Source organism: Lepidochelys kempii, chromosome 23 (genome assembly GCF_965140265.1).
Source record: "Lepidochelys kempii isolate rLepKem1 chromosome 23, rLepKem1.hap2, whole genome shotgun sequence".
NCBI classification, from domain to species: domain Eukaryota; kingdom Metazoa; phylum Chordata; order Testudines; family Cheloniidae; genus Lepidochelys; species Lepidochelys kempii.
In genome coordinates this window covers 3,726,668-3,743,712 of record NC_133278.1, presented here as the reverse complement: position 1 = coordinate 3,743,712, position 17,045 = coordinate 3,726,668, and the positions used below count along the sequence as shown (strand labels likewise).

At 55.9% G+C, this 17,045-nt stretch overlaps 1 protein-coding gene across 2 annotated transcripts in view; it reads right to left on the bottom strand.

Annotated features, from left to right (window-relative positions):
- The window catches only part of DLL3 (delta like canonical Notch ligand 3), a 258,259-nt gene that overhangs the window by 174,674 nt on the left and 66,540 nt on the right, over positions 1-17,045 (bottom strand). For both annotated transcript variants that reach the window (XM_073321919.1, XM_073321918.1), the window contains exon 7: positions 14,890-15,556. In XM_073321919.1, the coding sequence (XP_073178020.1) occupies positions 14,890-15,556 (667 nt within the window). The remainder of the gene's footprint in view (positions 1-14,889; positions 15,557-17,045) is intronic.

Below are 17,045 nucleotides of genomic sequence, written 5' to 3'. Positions count from 1 at the left end.
GTCTCTAAGGTGCCAAGTACTCCTTTTCTTTTTGCAAAAACAGACTAACACGGCTGTTACTCTGAAACCTGTCATTAAGATAAGAAAGGGCTGGTGATTAAATAAAAGATCTGGAAGTTTAGCCTGTAAAACAGGAATCCCTCTGTGGAGAGGGGGGAGGGATTGTTTTAGAGGGAACGCAGGGGGACTCAGAAAAAATACAGCCAAGCCCTCTGAGCCAAGGTTACATTCAGAAAAGGGGGGAGATTTGGGGGCACAGGTGAAAAGAAGGGAAGGGCGAGCAGTGCATAGAGAAGTGCCCACTCTCCCCGTGGTACTTCTGTGGCCCCATCACCATAGTATCTGAGCGCCTCACACGGTCTAACCGATTTCTCCTCCCAGCCCCTCAGCGAGGCCGAGCCGTGCTGTTATCCCCATTGTACAGATGGGGCACTGAGGCACACACAGACTAAAGGCCAGATTTTCAAAGGCATTTAGGCAGCTCGTGGGATTTTCAGAAGCGCCGAGGGTAGGTGCTTGGTAAACCCCACTAGATGCCTAGCTGCATCTTTGGGCGCACAGGCACCGACTTTACAAAGTGGCAGGGGGTGCTCGAACCCCCCCCCCCGGCTCTGCCTCCACTCCATCCCTTCCCCCCCAGACCCCACCCCCCACTCCGCTTCTTCCTGCCCAGTCCCGCCCCCTCCCCCCCCCCCAGCATCCTCCCCTCCCAGCCTCCCGCACGCCACAAAACAGCTGTTTGCGGTGGGCGGGAGGCACGGATCTGCGGGGCCTGCCGTTGGGCAGGAAGAGGTGCCAAGAGGGAGGCTTGCCAGTGGGTGCTAAGCACCCATCAGGTTTCCCCCAGGGGTGCTCCAGCCCCGGGGCAGTAGAATCATAGAATCATAGAATCTCAGGGTTGGAAGGGACCCCAGAAGGTCATCTAGTCCAACCCCCTGCTCAAAGCAGGACCAATTCCCAGTTAAATCATCCCAGCCAGGGCTTTGTCAGCTTTCTACCCACCTTATGGTGCATTCATCCAGCCCATACTTCCTTAACTTGCTGACAAGAATACTATGGGAGACCGTGTCAAAAGCTTTGCTAAAGTCAAGAAACAATACATCCACTGCTTTCCCTTCATCCACAGAACCAGTAATCTCATCATAAAAGGCGATTAGATTAGTCAGGCATGACCTTCCCTTGGTGAATCCATGCTGGCTGTTCCTGATCACTTTCCTCTCATGCAAGTGCTTCAGGATTGATTCTTTGAGGACCTGCTCCATGATTTTTCCAGGGACTGAGGTGAGGCTGACTGGCCTGTAGTTCCCAGGATCTTCCTTCTTCCCTTTTTTAAAGATTGGCACTACATTAGCCTTTTTCCAGTCATCCGGGACTTCCCCGGTTCGCCACGAGTTTTCAAAGATAATGGCCAGTGGCTCTGCAATCACAGCCGCCAATTCCTTCAGCACTCTCGGATGCAACTTGTCCGGCCCCATGGACTTGTGCACGTCCAGCTTTTCTAAATAGTCCCTAACCGCCTCTATCTCCACAGAGGGCTGGCCATCTCTTCCGCATTTTGTGATGCCCAGCGCAGCAGTCTGGGAGCTGACCTTGTTAGTGAAAACAGAGGCAAAAAAAGCATTGAGTACATTAGCTTTTTCCACATCCTCTGTCACTAGGTTGCCTCCCTCATTCAGTAAAGGGCCCACACATTCCTTGGCTTTCTTCTTGTTGCCAACATACCTGAAGAAACCCTTCTTGTTACTCTTGACATCTCTGGCTAGCTGCAGCTCCAGGTGCGATTTGGCCCTCCTGATAACATTCCTACATGCCCGAGCAATATTTTTATACTCTTCCCTGGTCATATGTCCAACCTTCCACTTCTTGTAAGCTTCTTTTTTATGTTTAAGATCCGCTAGGATTTCACCATTAAGCCAAGCTGGTCGCCTGCCATATTTACTATTCTTTCGACTCATCGGGATGGTTTGTCCCTGTAACCTCAACAGGGATTCCTTGAAATACAGCCAGCTCTCCTGGACTCCTTTCCCCTTCAAGTTAGTCCCCCAGGGGATCCTGGCCATCCGTTCCCTGAGGGAGTCGAAGTCTGCTTTCCTGAAGTCCAGGGTCCGTATCCTGCTGCTTACCTTTGTTCCCTGCGTCAGGATCCTGAACTCAACCAACTCATGGTCACTGCCTCCCAGATTCCCATCCACTTTTGCTTCCCCCACTAATTCTACCCGGTTTGTGAGCAGCAGGTCAAGAAAAGCGCCCCCCCTAGTTGGCTCCTCTAGCACTTGCGCCAGGAAATTGTCCCCTACGCTTTCCAAAAACTTCCAAAAACTTCCTGGATTGTCTATGCAATCCAGAGGTAGAGGTAGAACCCAGGTCTTCCAGAGCTAGCTCCCCATCCACTAGCCCAGCCTAGCTCTGCTGCAGGAAAGGAGGACTCGGCTTGATGGGAGCAAAACCAAGGGGCCCAGTTCTCAGACGCCAGCGAACGGTCCCGGGAGGTCGGGATGGATCGTCGCGCTCGACAGCCTGAAAAGCAGCCCAGAGGTCAGGAAGGCTGGAGAAGGCGCGTCTGGTGGAAAGAGATTGCTCAGCTCCCAAGAGGCGGCCGGTTCTGACCCAGGCTGGGATGCAGAGCAATCGGCTGCCGTGCAATTGTGCAGTTTAGTTTGTTTGGTCATTTTCTGTTCGGTGTTGGAGAAAAGGAAGGAATCGGAAAGTGTCATATCAGGATCGGAGGGGTTTATGCCTCAAATTCTTAGGGTTTCAGCCAGGGTTCCCTCGAACTTTTCCCCACCCATGTGCAGGGTGAATTTTGTTAGGTGCACCAATATGGAGGTAAGGTGCGACACGGCCCTGTGTGCCACATCACCTCCATATTGGTGCACCTAACAAAATTCATGGGGCAGGGGTGGGGCCGAGGGGTTCGGAGTGTGGGAGGGGACCCAGGGCTGGGGCACAGGGTTGGGGTGCAGGGGTGTGAGGGCTCCACCTGGCAGTGCGGGCTCTGGGGTGGGGGCGGGAATGAGGGGCTCAGGGGTGGGGCAGAGGGTTGGGGGACAGGGTGAGGGCTCCGGCTGGGGGTGCAGGCTCTGGGGTGGGGCTGGGGATGAGGGGCTCAGGGCTGAGACAGAGGGTTTGGGGTGGGGGCTCCGACTGGGGGTGCAGGCTCTGGGGTGGGGCCGGGGATGAGGAACTCAGGGCTGGGGCAGAGGGTTGGGATGTGGGGGGCTGAGGGCTTCAGCTAGGGGTGAGGGCTCTGGAGTGGGGATGAGGGGCTCAGGGCTGGGGCACAGGGTTGGGGTGCAGGGGTGTGAGGGCTCCACCTGGGAGTGCAGGCTCTGGGGTGGGGCCAGGGATGAGGAACTCAGGGCTGGGGCAGAGGGTTGGGATGTGGGGGGCTGAGGGCTTCAGCTAGGGTTGAGGGCTCTGGAGTGGGGATGAGGGGCTCAGGGCTGGGGCAGAGGGTTGAAATGTGGGGGGCTGAGGGCTCCAGCTGGGGGTGCGGGCTCTGGGGTGGGGGTGGGGATGAGGGGCTCAGGGCTGGGGCACAGGGTTGGGATGTGGGGGAGTGAGGGCTCCAGCTGGGGGTGCGGGCTCTGGGGTGGGGATGAGGGGCTCAGGCAAAGGGGTGGGGTAGAGGGGTCAGGACTCCGGCTGGGGGTGCAGGCTCTGGGGTAGGGCCAGGGATGAGCAGTTTGGGGTGCAGCAGGGTGCTCTGGGGCTACAGCAGGGAGAGAGGACTCCCCCCCCAGTTCTTTCTCCCCGCAGCAGCACCTGGGCTGGGCTGGGGGGGAGTCACCTCTCCCCGTCACCGCAGCTCCGGGGCTGGGTTTGGGCCGGGATGGGGTAGCCACGGCAGGTCCGGGGCTGAGTTGGGGCCAGGGCACCCCAGCCATGGCAGGTCTCCGGGGGCAGGGGGTGGGGCGGAGTTGAGTTCGGGCTGCCCCTCCCCTGACCCGGCGGGTTTCCTGAGCACCTGTGCGGCTCTAAATAGGCTGCTTCACGGCCGCCTGGCTTACAGGAAACTTCGGTTTCACCTGTATCCAGGCCAATTCCAGCACAAAGAACAACTACATCCACCGAGTCCATAAAGTCGACAATTATGGTCATGCTTTGTATTATTCACTGGGCACCACCTGTGTGCTCAGCCCTGTTCAGAATATGCCAGAAAATGTCATCCCTGAGCCAATGCGTGTAAAATATGTAGCCCTGGAGGAGAGATGGCTCCGATATTTAACTGTAAAATGGATAGTTCTTGAGCTCACGTTAATCTCTGTGGGTGGAGGTGCCCATGGCCCTAGAAGTTTTACTGGCATAAGGACTAGAAGATTTGACCCTCCAACTTTCTTTCAAGTGGAAGAGCTGCCCAGAGCTCCTGTGCTTGTTTATTTTCCTTTCCTGCCTACAGTGGCCCTGACGTACCTCAGAAGTCTCCCTTTTTTTCCCTCAACTTCAAAATGTGGGATTTTCTTGGTGTTTGGTTTTAAATATTCTCCTGGGAGAACGGCAGTTCGGTCACTGGAGTGCTGTGGTTAAGAGCCTTCTGGAAAGCAACGAGCCTTAAAACAAAAGTGAAAGGAATGGTGCCAACTCTCGTGATTTTGTCATGGAGTCTCCTTAAAGCCCCAGCTCCTGGAGTCCAGGGGAGACATGATGATTGCAGCCTTCATTCTTAAAGAAAAATGAAGTTTCTAGCCCTCGTGGCTGCAGAGAAAGCTTCAAAATGCAACCCCAGGGCACCCTACAGGGTCGAACAGCAGGAGGCCAATAAAAAGAACCCCAAAGCCCTTATTTTTACATCATCATCTCATGATTTTAAAGCCAATCTCGTGATTTTTGGTGCACCTGATTCATAAGTTTTGCACATTTGGGATGGGCAACACTGTGAAAGTGACTTGAAAGCGTCCCTACGTAAAAGGATAAATGGACACAAGTCAGACATTAGGAATGGCAATATACAAAAACCTGTAGGACACCACTTCAACCTCCCTGCACACACACTAGCAGATGTAAAGGTCGCCATCGTGCAGCAAAAAAACTTCAGGGCCAGACTTCAAAGAGAAACTGCCGAGCTTCAGTTCATCTGCAAATTTGACACCATCAGCTGAGGATTAAACAAAGACAGTGACTGGCTTGCCAACTACACAAGCAGTTTCTCCTCCCTTAGTGTTCGCACCTCAACTGCTAGAAAAGGACCTCATCTTCCCTGATTGAATTAACCTCGTTAGCCTGAGCCTGATTCTTGCTTGCATATTTGTACCTGCCTCTGGAAATTTCCACTACATGCATCTGACGAAGTGGGTATTCACCCACGAAAGCTTATGCTTCAATACGTGTATTAGTCTATAAGGTGCCACAGGACTCTCTGCCGCTTTTACAGATCCAGACTAACACGGCCACCCCTCTGATAGTTGAAAGTGTCATTTTCACTCCTGTTTAAGGTCAGTTGCAAGTCTTATTATTTGTAGTGAGGTAACAGCCCTAGAGCCCCAAGCAGGTGCCGTATAAACCCCACGGGGCCTTGCCCGAGGAGGATGTTTCAAAAGTTAAACTATCTGTTCCAAGCTTGGTGAACTGCAAAAAAGCGACAGAAAGTCATCAAGATTTTTCTGCAATTGTTTCAATGGTTGTATTCAAGAGTTCGTAGCAAAGTAAGAATATAGACTCAAATTTTAAACCTAACCAGTGTCCCTTAAGTGACTTGACACAAGACGTGAGAACATGTTAGTATTAGAGCTGAGTGGGTCTAATATTTGTTGAATTCTCTTTTTTTATATATAAGAATTAGATACAGTACTCCTATCAGCTAATTTCTAAATTATTATCTGAAAAAAAAACCCTAGAGTTTTCAGGTGCCTAAGTAGCCCCTGGTATCGCAGTTAAAGTTGCCGCCCTTCCCCCCCCAAAAATCTGCAATGGCGCCCCTGAACAGGGAACCACAGCCAATGGGAGCTGCGGGGGTGGTGCCTGCAGGCAGGGTCAGCGTGCACAGCCACCTGGCCGCCCCTGAGCCAAGGAGCTGCTGCCAGACCAGTCACCGCTTCCAGGAGCTAACCAACATAAGCACTGCCCGGCCGGAGCCTGCACCCCTCATCACCTCCTGCACCCAAACCCCCTGCCCCATCCCTGAGCCCCTCCACACACCCAAACTCCCTCCCAGAGCCTGTCTCCCATGCCCCTTCCCACACCCCAAACCCCCTGCACCAGCCCTGAGCACCCTCCTGCACCCAAACTCTCTCACATGCCTCTCACCCACTCCCGCACCCCTCACTCCCTCCCACAACCTAACTCCATGCCCTAGGCTCAGCTAGGAACGCCCAGCACTTTCTGAACCTCTCAACCCTACCCTCCAGCACAGATCCCGCACCCCCTCCGGCACCCAAACCCCTTCCCCAGCCTGGAGAAAGTGAGGGTGGGGGAGAGTGAGCGACGGAGGGAGGGGGCTGGAGTGAGCGGGGGTGGGGCCTTGGGGAAGGGCTGGGGCAGGGGGCGGGACAAGTGTATTTGGGTTGGTGCAATTAGGCAGTTGGCAACCCTATCCTGCCCTGATCCTGGCCCGCAACACAACACAAACCCTCCAGCTCCCAATCCCAGCCCACTACACAACACAGACCTCCTCCAGCCCCTTATCCCAGCCCACAACACAATGTCCACCCACTCCAACCCCAATCCCGGTCCATAACACGACAGCCCCCACCCCCACCCCTTCAGCCCCCAATCCCAGCCCGCAATGCAAGACACACACCCTCCAGCCCCGATCCTGGCCACAGCTAAGGTGGCCAACCCTCCAGGATTGCCCTGGAGTCTCCAGCAATTAGAAATGAATCTTTTAATTAAAGATGATGTCATGTGATGAAACCTCCAGGAATATGTCCAACCAAAATTGACAACCCTAATCCTCTGGGGTGGATACATGCCTAATAATTCACCAGAGGGTGGCGTGTGAGTCTCTGCCAATAGCCAGTAACCTATTGGGCATCGAAGTCATTGCCAGATATACGCAAGGATAATATTTATGGCATTATGTAGCTATACTGGAAATTACGCTCTTAATGTCTTGGAGTGAAGGGAGGGCGCCAGGGGGGTGATGTACCTCGGAGATGTTCCTTTCAGGGAGGAGGTAACCGGTTCCTATGTCCCTGTCCGGCCATGTGTCTTGTGCGTCGTACACAGGCTGGACACAAGGCTTACACTTTTGGCGGTGAGAGTAATTAACCCAAGGGGCAGGGTGGATTCGCCGCCACCGGCGATGTTTAAATCAAGCCGGGATGTTTTTCTAAACGATCTGCTCTCGGAATTATTGTGGGGCATTTCTCTGGCCCGTCCGATACAGGAGGCCAGCCCAGATGACCACGGTGGCCTTGGAATCTAGGCCTCACTATGGGGGCCAGTTTGCGTACTAAGGCTAATCAAGAGATTGCGAAATCGACAAGAGAGGAAATCTACAGCAAGGAACGATTAGCACGGGGTATGGGGGGGGGGGCTCTGTTCCCAAATAAGGACGAAGGATGGGTCTGTATATCTAGGGGTGGCAGGGGGACCCCCTGGATCCTTCACCAAGGAGGCCAACTGGCCACACAGTTCTCTCACAAGCACTAGTGAGCCCAATGTTATTAGCCAGGAGAGTAGCTTGGTAATTACGTCTAGGCTACAGACTACACCTTGTGATTTTATTTGAAGCGTAGCGGTTTTGTTTCCGATTCTTCCACTTGCTGCTCCTTGAGCCTCTAGGTTTGCTAAATAAACGTATACTCGGTTTCACAGAACATCGGCCCAGGGGACGGGTGGGGTAGAGTTGCCAACTTTCCCAAACCGGACGCCCCTGCTCTGCCCCCAAGGCCCTTCCCCCTCCTCCGCCCCCTCCCCTGAGGACCCGCCCCCGCTCACTTCTCTCCCCTCCAATCAATCAAACCACCACCACCTAAGCCCCAAAGCAGGTATTACTGAGGAAAATGACACGTTCCCTCCTACCCCTCTTTCAATCTTAACCATTATCACAACACGGTCTGAGGAAAGGAGGGAGGTGAAGATTTGCTGCAATAGTGGGGCGACCAGACAGCAAGTGTGAAAAATCAGAACAGGAGAGGGAGGTTTAATAAGTGCCTATAGAAGACAAAGCCCCAAATCTCAGGGCTATCCCTATAAAATCAGGGCAGCTGGTCACCCTATGCAATATTTGTCTGGGAAGTGTCAAGAAGTTGCTCACAACTGTTGCAATAAGTACCATTACCTACATCCCTAACACTGCACCGAACCAGAGATGCTAGAGCAAAGAAGAGGGAAGAGACTGCTCTCACAACAACCCTTCAACAGAGAACTGCTGGGATACTGATAGTTACTACACAGGGTACTGGCCCCATACTTCGTACTGGACACAAATCAGACATCAAGAATTGTAACATTCAAAAACCAGTAGGAGAGCACTTCACTCTCCCTGGACACTCAATAACAGACTTAAAAGTGGCAATTCTTCAACCAAAAAAACTTCAAAAACAGACTTCAACGAGAAACTGCGGAACTGGAATTAATTTGCAAACTGGACACCATCAAATTAGGCCTGAATAAAGACTGAGAGTGGATGGGTCACTACAAAAAGTAATTTTCCCTCTGCTGATACTCACACCTTCTTGTCAACTGTTGGAAACGGGCGACGTCCACCTTGATTGCGTTGGCCTTGTTAGCACTACAAAAGTAATTTTCCCTCTCTTGATATTCACCCTTCTTGTCAACTGTTGGGAATGGGCCACATCCACCCTAACTGAATTGGCCTCGTTAGCACTGACCCTCCACTTGGTAAGGCAACTCCCATCTTTTTATATATATATACATACATATACATATACATATACATACACACACACACACACACACACACACACACACACTGCTTACTGTATTTTTCACTCCATGCATCTGATGAAGTGGGTTTTAGCCCACGAAAGCTTATGCCCAAATAAATGTGTTTGTCTCTAAGGTACCCCAAGGACTCCTCGTTTTTGCTGATACAGACTAACACGCCACCCCTCTGAAACCTACACAAGGCACTGTGCAGCATGAAATATCCAAGCAGAAAATGCATTTCAGCCACAGAAGCCTGCTCTGATTCCCCCTCTCCCCTCCGTACAACGAAAGCAAAACATGAACTTTGGCAGGCTGCATTTTCATTTTGGCTGAAAAGTCCAGTCTTGCCCCCTCCTCTATTCAAAGAGCCAGTGCCTGAGTCTCACCTTCACCAAAACCGCACTTCGATCCAGTGAACCGTTCCTCTCGACCGAGATCTCAGTGCTGGACAGAGAAAAGGTCCATGGCTCAAGGAGGCAAGTCCCGTAAATAACCCCAATCAGGCAGCGGGTATTTAGGACCCTCTTTAAGATGCATCAGGGAGGGAGGAGGGACGAATGCAGGGAGAAGGAGAGATACTGACTCTACTGAGCTAAATCTCCAGTGTCCCCCCCCCCAAAAAAAAAGGGTCCTCAAAAAGTTAGAGCTTTAAATAAGATCCAATACTGACGCCCACAGACACATATACACACCAGAGGCCAAGATGCAGCACATAGTAATTCCAGGCTGTTGGGATTTTGGGGGGCGGGGGGGGAGATTGTGGTCTTCGTGTTTCTCCTGGGGAAATGAGAGGGAGGGGAGCTGGCTCTAGATCCTACGGCGGGAGGGGGAGGGTTGCTCGGGCAGGGTGCATGCCTGGCAAGGAGGGGTGAGGCTTAGAGCCAAGCTGGCCCCATTGAGTGTGTGGGGTTTTGCAGCCGCAGGGGATGGCTGGGGACACAGCGGCTCCAGGCTGTGCGCGCAGGGTCAAAAGCGAGGTGAAACACTGCTTGCAGCCTGCTCTCCCTGCCAGGGGGCCAGTGGAGCCCCTGCACCTGGGGGAGCAGGGATCCTCCTGCCAGGGCTGAGTGGGAACCCCCTTCCCTGCAAGCTGGCCCGGGCACTGGGCACAGCAGGTGCGCAGGGAGGGCATGCCCTGACCCAGCTACTCACCCATGCAAGGTGGGAGCTGGCAGTGGGAACCCCCTTCCCCGCGGGCTGGCCCGGGCTCCAGGCAGGGGGCACAGCAGGTGTGCGGGGAGGGCGCGCCCTGACCCAGCTACTCACCCAGGCATGGTGGGAGCTGGCAGTGGGAGGGTGGGGGTGCTGCTCCTGGGCGCACTCTCGCTGTCCATCCCTGGGGTTGCTGCCACCGCCGAGGTGGCTGCCGCTGGAAGAGCCGGAGAGGGTGGCTCCGGCGGCGGGCGCACACTGGGGGGAGGATTGTGGTGGCTTGGCCACTTGCTGCCCCCCACTGTTGGCTCTGTGCCATGATCCTCTCGCAGCACCTCCCTGCCTGTCATCCGCTTCCTCGACCCCAGCTGTTCCGGCGCCCCGGCAGGCAGTAACCGGACTTTGGGTGTCCGGTCGGTTGTTTCTGACTGGACACGGTCAGGTGCCCTTTTCGACTGGACTTTCCAGTCAAAAACCGGACACCTGGCAGCCCTAGTGTGTGGAGCGGCGCAGAGAACCGAGGCGGAACCAGCAAGCTGGGACGACCTGTTTCTTTGGGAGCAGAGGAGCTGTAAATACTGCAAGTGTCCAGCGGACTGGGGGCTGGACTCTCCAGGGGGGTGCGCGGAGGGCTCAGGGCTGAGCACAGGGACCTGCAGAGGGACGGCAAGCGCTTGAGTTGCCACTGGCCGGCGGAGTCGGGGACTTGAGCCCCGGCAGGCCCTGACAATGCTCCCTCGCACTAAGCATGAGTAGTAGCGAGGTGCCGCACAGCCCTGGGTACCCCAGGGAAGCCTGGTGGGGGGGCTCCTTAGGGGACGCTTCAACGGAAATAAAGCACCCCCGCTAAAACTCACTGTGTGCCCCGAACGCTCGGTCTTTGCAGCATGGCTGGAGGAGGAACGGAGCCAGCTCCGGGGGGAGATGAATTCTAGGCCTGCAGAGAATGCCGATCCCAGGCCGTCCCAACGAGCAAGCCCCAGCCCGGCTGCCTGCGTAGCCCCAGAGAGCCACGTAGCTCACACGCTGCTTAGAGACGCACAGGAACAAACCACGGGCATCAGCTCAGCCCCCGGAGCCAGGTGCTGATGGAGAGAGGCTGGCCTCCGTGGAGGGCTGGTCCAAAGCTGACAGGGAACCACCGGGGGTGGCGGGGCTGGTGTCCCATCAGGCCCCTAGCAAGACGCTGCTTTGGGGGCTGGCTCGAGGCCAGCTCCAGGCGCCTCACCCATGCTCTCTAGGCACCCGGTCACAAACGCCCTTTGAGCACCCCCTGGCCCCACTGTACAGACAGGAAACTGGGACATGCGAAGAACGTGACTTGAACACCATCAACCGGGGACTCAGAGGCAGAAGAGAACCCAGGAGCTCTGATTCCCAGCCCCCCTGCTCTAACCACTAGACCCCACTCCCCACCCCAGGGGATAGATAGATAGATAGAACCCCAGGGTCCCACTGCACAATGCTCCCTTTCTTAAACATCCCTGCTCCGTGCTTCGGCAGACAAAGCTGCTCAAACATCTGATGGTGTTGCGCCTTCTGGGGCTCAGCCGTCCAGCATCCATCATCTCCACCCTGCATCCCGGGGGACCCCCTGCCTTATACTTTCTGCTAGCAGAGGGCAGAATCCCGTCATGGAGGCTGGGCACACAAACTGCCCCTGGCCACCCATCTGGTGCCTGCTGCCAATATGGGGGAGCAGCCGGGTAACCCCCACTGGCACAGCCAAGCTGCCCCACTCCTCCTGCGGCTCCCGGCCCCAGCAATTCCCTCTGTCGCTGCATCGCACGTGGCTACGACCGCCAGTGGCACAGGCCACAGGCTACTGCCGAGGAGATACAAGGAGATGCAGCCCAGCGGCAGTCTCTCCCCCCCTCCCCCAGGGCTACAAGGTGGCAGAGAAACCTTGGCTGGGACAAACCCAAAGCGTTTGGCTTTGAACATACCTTTCCCAGAGGAGCAAAGCCCCAACGAGCTCAGCACACAAGCCCTCCTGCTGCTCAGGGCCCACAGAGAGGGGTTCAGGGATATGGGGGAGACACTCCAATGCTGCCACTTATTTTAGATCCAGTGCCCCTAAGCATCAGGATCAAGGATTCACATCTCTCTCAGTCCGATACAGCGGCCAACCTGCCAGCGTTGATGGATGGAGGGTCGCAGCGCCCCCAGGAGGCAGGGGAGCATTGCTATCCCGCAGGTAAACCGAGGCCCATGGCGACTGCCACTGATTTGTCTGGAGCAACTCAGAGGCAGGAAATGAACCCAGGTCTCCTGTGTTCCAGGCCAGCCTGCCTTCCCCTTGCGGGTTGAATCGGGACTCTTAGACTAGCAGGAGCTGGGGTCGTTTGGCCACAGTGGCTGGGAAAGGACCTGCTTCCTTGTCATTCCCAGGCAATACACAAGAACCCGTGCCGCTGTTCTTCTCGGCCATGTAATTCCAGCAAGTCTGCCAAGTAAACCCCTGTCTGGTTACAGCCTCGTGGGAGCATCAAAGCTTCACGCTTGGACCTTCACAGGCACGCAGCTCGGACCCTCCTGCTCCACAAGCCCAGCTCTGCCCCTGCCCCTCTGCGCTGCTCGGCCTAAAGGAGACGCTCTGCATGCACTAGAGGGTTTATGACCCACGGCTGGGCAGCTCCGATTGCATCCAGCAGGGGGCAGGGCTGAAACACACTCAAGGATGCAGATTGCGCAGATGCTGCCGCTTTCGACTGGCTGGAATCAGAACAGCTCTGCTGTGTGTCATAGACCCCTATACCACTACTAGGGATTCTCCTTGCGCTCAAGGAGTGATGGGGGGTGCTCTCAGAGCAGCAATTGACTTGATGGGCTTCTAACATCTCTTAACTACTATGCCTGATATTTAAGCCCCATTCAATCCACATCCCTTAGCAAGTGCAGGGTCCCTCTATACCACGCATTCTCCAAGCCTGTGTCCAGCGGGATTTTAATCCGCACTCGCACCCCATCCATTATGAAGCCCAGTCCCGGCCCAGCGGATCTCAGATTCAAGCAGCTCGTCCTGAGCGCCAGCTTATCATTTTGCTTTCCCCCGTCTCATCCCGTCAATACTGCTGCCCAGGACAGAGCTGCGGTGAGGCCATTCAGATGCACTCCTTCACCAGACAGAAAACCCCCACGCCTTGCTCTAAATGTCAGTTATAATTTGTATACATAGACCAACTCTTTTTACATGGCCTGAGACCTTCCACGGCTGCTAGAACCGATAGGCAAAATTCCCCCATGTTCATTACAAACGTCTCATCTGCCCGGAGAGCCCTCAGCCCCAGTTGCAAACTCTGCAGGTGATTCCCCATGCACCAGACGGCCCCGCAATGTGCAGAGTTGCAACAGGGGGAGGACTTCGCTGCTGCGTGCCGATTTCAGCCCCCACGGGGCAGAGATCCGAATGGCAAGGGACTGAATTCACGGGCCAGTCAATCAATAGGGCACTGCAGTCAGTATGCCAGTGCAGATCTCAAATGCAGTGGAGTGATTCCACTGAGTGCAGTGCCATGCTGATTGCACAAGGCAGTGAAATCAGCGCACTGCAATCAAGATCTGCACTGGCCTGCAGTGCAAATACTGAATCACCACCCTACACTGCAGAGAACACCCCACGGAGATCTGCAGTGCCCGATTCCCTGCCCCGATTCCAGCTGAGCACGCCAGAGGGACATAGTGCAAGATTCTGTCCTGGTGCAACTCTCATTGACATCAGCGGAAGCTGAGCCCTCTTACACCAGGGCTGGATTTGACTCAGGCCGCTAGATCCTGATTAACAGAAGTGCTGACCACCTGGACCGCCCCTTTATTTCAGCTCGAGTTGGGAGCACCCAGCCATTCTGAGCGCCAGGCTTTGGAGCATGGTGAATGACTGATGTCTGTGAAGATATCTGGAAATCCACCCCAAATGGCCAGCAACTGCAGCATGGCCACTGAATTGCACTGAGTTGCCAAAAGAAAAGGAGGACTTGTGGCACCTTAGAGACTAACCAATTTATTTGAGCATGAGCTTTCGTGAGCTTCAGCTCACTTCATCGGATGCATTCAGTGGAAAATACAGTGGGGAGATTTTATAGACACAGAGAACATGAAACAATGTTTCATACACACCATACACATACATGTTTCATACACACCATAACGAGAGTGATCAGGTAAGGTGAGCTATTACCAGCAGGAGTGCGGGGTGGGGGGGAGGGGGAAACCTTTCGTAGTGATAATCAAGGTGGGCCATTTCCAGCAGTTGACAAGAACGCCTGAGGAACAGCAGGGGAGGGGGAAATAAACATGGGGAAATAGTTTTACTTTGTGTAATGACCCATCCACTCCCAGGCTTTATTCAAGCCTAAGTTAACTGTATCCAGTTTGCAAATTAATTCCAATTCAAATCTCCCCACTGTATTTTCCACTACATGCATCCGATGAAGTGGGCGGTAGCTCACGAAAGCTTATGCTCAAATAAATGGGTTCGTCTCTAAGGTGCCCCAAGTCCTCCTGCTCTTTTTGCGGATACAGACGACCACGGTGGCTGCTCTGAAACCAGCCATTGGGTGGCCAGCGATGGCAATGCAGGTGCTGAAGCACGCCGGCTTCTGAAACCACGCACTGCATCGCCTCCGCGGCTTTCAGAAATTCATGCGCCGAATGGCTGGCTGATTTCAGAAATCACGCAGATTGCCGCCGCCCGCCCCACTGGTTTCAGACATCACGCCTTGACTTGCCAACAACCGCACCGCACCCCCTGATTTGCACCGATTCGCCGACGCCTGCCCCGCACCAAGCCGGAGTCGCCGCGCTGATTCCAGCGAACGCAGAACCCGCAAGCACCAACCGGGGGAAGGGGAGCTGGGCCCAGACCCGCCGGGAGATGCAAGGGAAAGGAGCTCCCAGGTCACTTACTTCTCCGGCTTCTTCTTGCAGGCGGCGTCCCCGCTGAGATCCAGCAGCTTCCGCTTGCAGTTGAACTTGTCCCGGAGGCCGTCACTGCCAAACTTGGGCTCCTTGTTGGGCACCTTGAACCGCCCGGGTGCAACGAGGAACCCTTCCCTCTCCTTCAGGTTGTTGATGGTGTCCAGGTCATTCCGCACGGTGCCCTTCACCACCTTGCGGCCCTGCCTCATCTGCCGCAGCACCGCCAGGGCTGCGCACACCCCCAGGGCCAGGGTCACCAGCCCCAGGGCGAAGGAGACGGCCAGGGCCATCGGGAAGGGGTCGTCGACCGCCAGCCGCCGGCTGCTGGCCGGGGTGGGGCTCTGCACCTTGAACTCGCAGCTGGGGCCCATGTAGCCGGCGGAGCACTCGCAGACGTGGCCGGAGAAGTGGGCGTAGCAGGTGCCGCTGTTGAGGCATGGGCTGGAGCCGCAGGCGTCCACACGCACGCTGCAGTCCTTGCCGCCGTAGCCCAGGGTGCAGGAGCAGCTGTAGCTGTTGGCCCCGTCCAGGCAGGTGCCGCCGTTGACGCAGGGGTTGCAGGCGCAGTCGTCAACGTTGCGCTCGCAGCGGGTGCCGGCGAAGCCCGGCCGGCACTTGCAGAGCACCCGGCGGCCCACGTCCAGGCAGAGGCCACCTAGGAGGAAGCGACGGAGCGAGTCAGGGGGGTGGCCCGGCCCCGGCCGAGCCTGGGATAGATTTGGCAGGCACGGGCACGGGCATGGGGCCAAAGGCAGGGGGCAGGACCATGGATGCCCCAGGGTCAGACTCTTCTAGCTCCAATCCGGGATCAGGGCCCCGTTGCGCTTGGAACATGGAGTGCCGCCACCCACCCCGGGCACCTCCCACCCAGACCATTCCCCCCCCCGGCAGGGACCCGGGCACTGTGGGCACCTCGGACTCTCCTGGGCTCTGCCTTCGGCCTCCCGAGGCCTGAAATGAATCAGTCTCACGAGAGCTATCGGGGTCAACTCCAGGGGTCCAAAGGGCCCGTGCTCCACGGGAGGCCAGACTAGGTGAACTCGCTCTCCCGTCTAGGGTCTGGGCCTGGTACACAGACATTAGACCCAGATCTCAGGCGAGCTGCTTTCCCCGATCAGAGGGAGGGAACAGGAAGAACGGTTAGCGACTCACCCAAGTCCCGCAGGCGCCGGGGCTGGGAACAGAACCCAGGAGTCCTGAGTTCCAGTCCACTGCCTGAGCCGAAATTTCCCCCACAAAATGTATGAGCTTCCCCCCCCTTCCCCTGCCCCCCCACAGCCTGCCCCATCTGCCCTCTCTGGCGGGAAGCTCTGGCTCAGGAGTCGTGTTGCCCACAAGGGAGCCCAGTTCATGCCAAGTGGATTCCCGTGTCCTGCGCACTGAGCACACTGCCAAACGGCCGCCCCATCTGAGCCAGCTGGAGGGGAAGGATCCCACTTCACCCACCAACACCCCTCCAGCCAACCAGCCCGCCGCTTCCCTGGCTTTGAGGGGAGGGTTTGCTCCTTCCCAAAGGAGTGGGAAGCTGCAGTGTAAGGACCCAGGAAGTGCTGTCCCGCCCCGTTCCTTCCTGTAACCGAGGGCAGATGGGGTCTAACCCCTGCCCCGATTCACCCCATTGCCACCTAATTAGGCCGTAACATCCCACTGGGAGAAGAGGAATCTTCGCCTCTCCCTTGGCAGCCCACCCCTGGGAAAGTGACCTGATTGCACCCTAAAGCACAAAAACCTTCAGAGTCATCCGCCACCAAACATGCCCCTGCCTCTTGCTGAACTGTCCAGGCCGGAGCCTCGGCTGATGTAAACCGGCACAGCTCCACTGAGCAATGCCGATTTACACCAAGAGGGGATCTGGCCCCATTGTCTCCAATGGAGCGACACTGTTTCGTACCACCTGCGGATCTGGCCCCAGCATCCTGCAGCAATGAGTATCACTGGTTAACGAGGCACCACGGATGTAATACAAGCACTTCTATTTTTAAAGGACTGGCGTGGAGTGCTGCCTTGGGTAGAATACAGCCAGACAAACCCCCACCAGGGACTTGCAGGCAACACCCAGACAGTGCCAGGATCCGCAAGCCACAGCCAGACAACCCCCTGGGATCCGCAGGTCACAGCCGGACGGCACCCCCAGGAGCAACGAG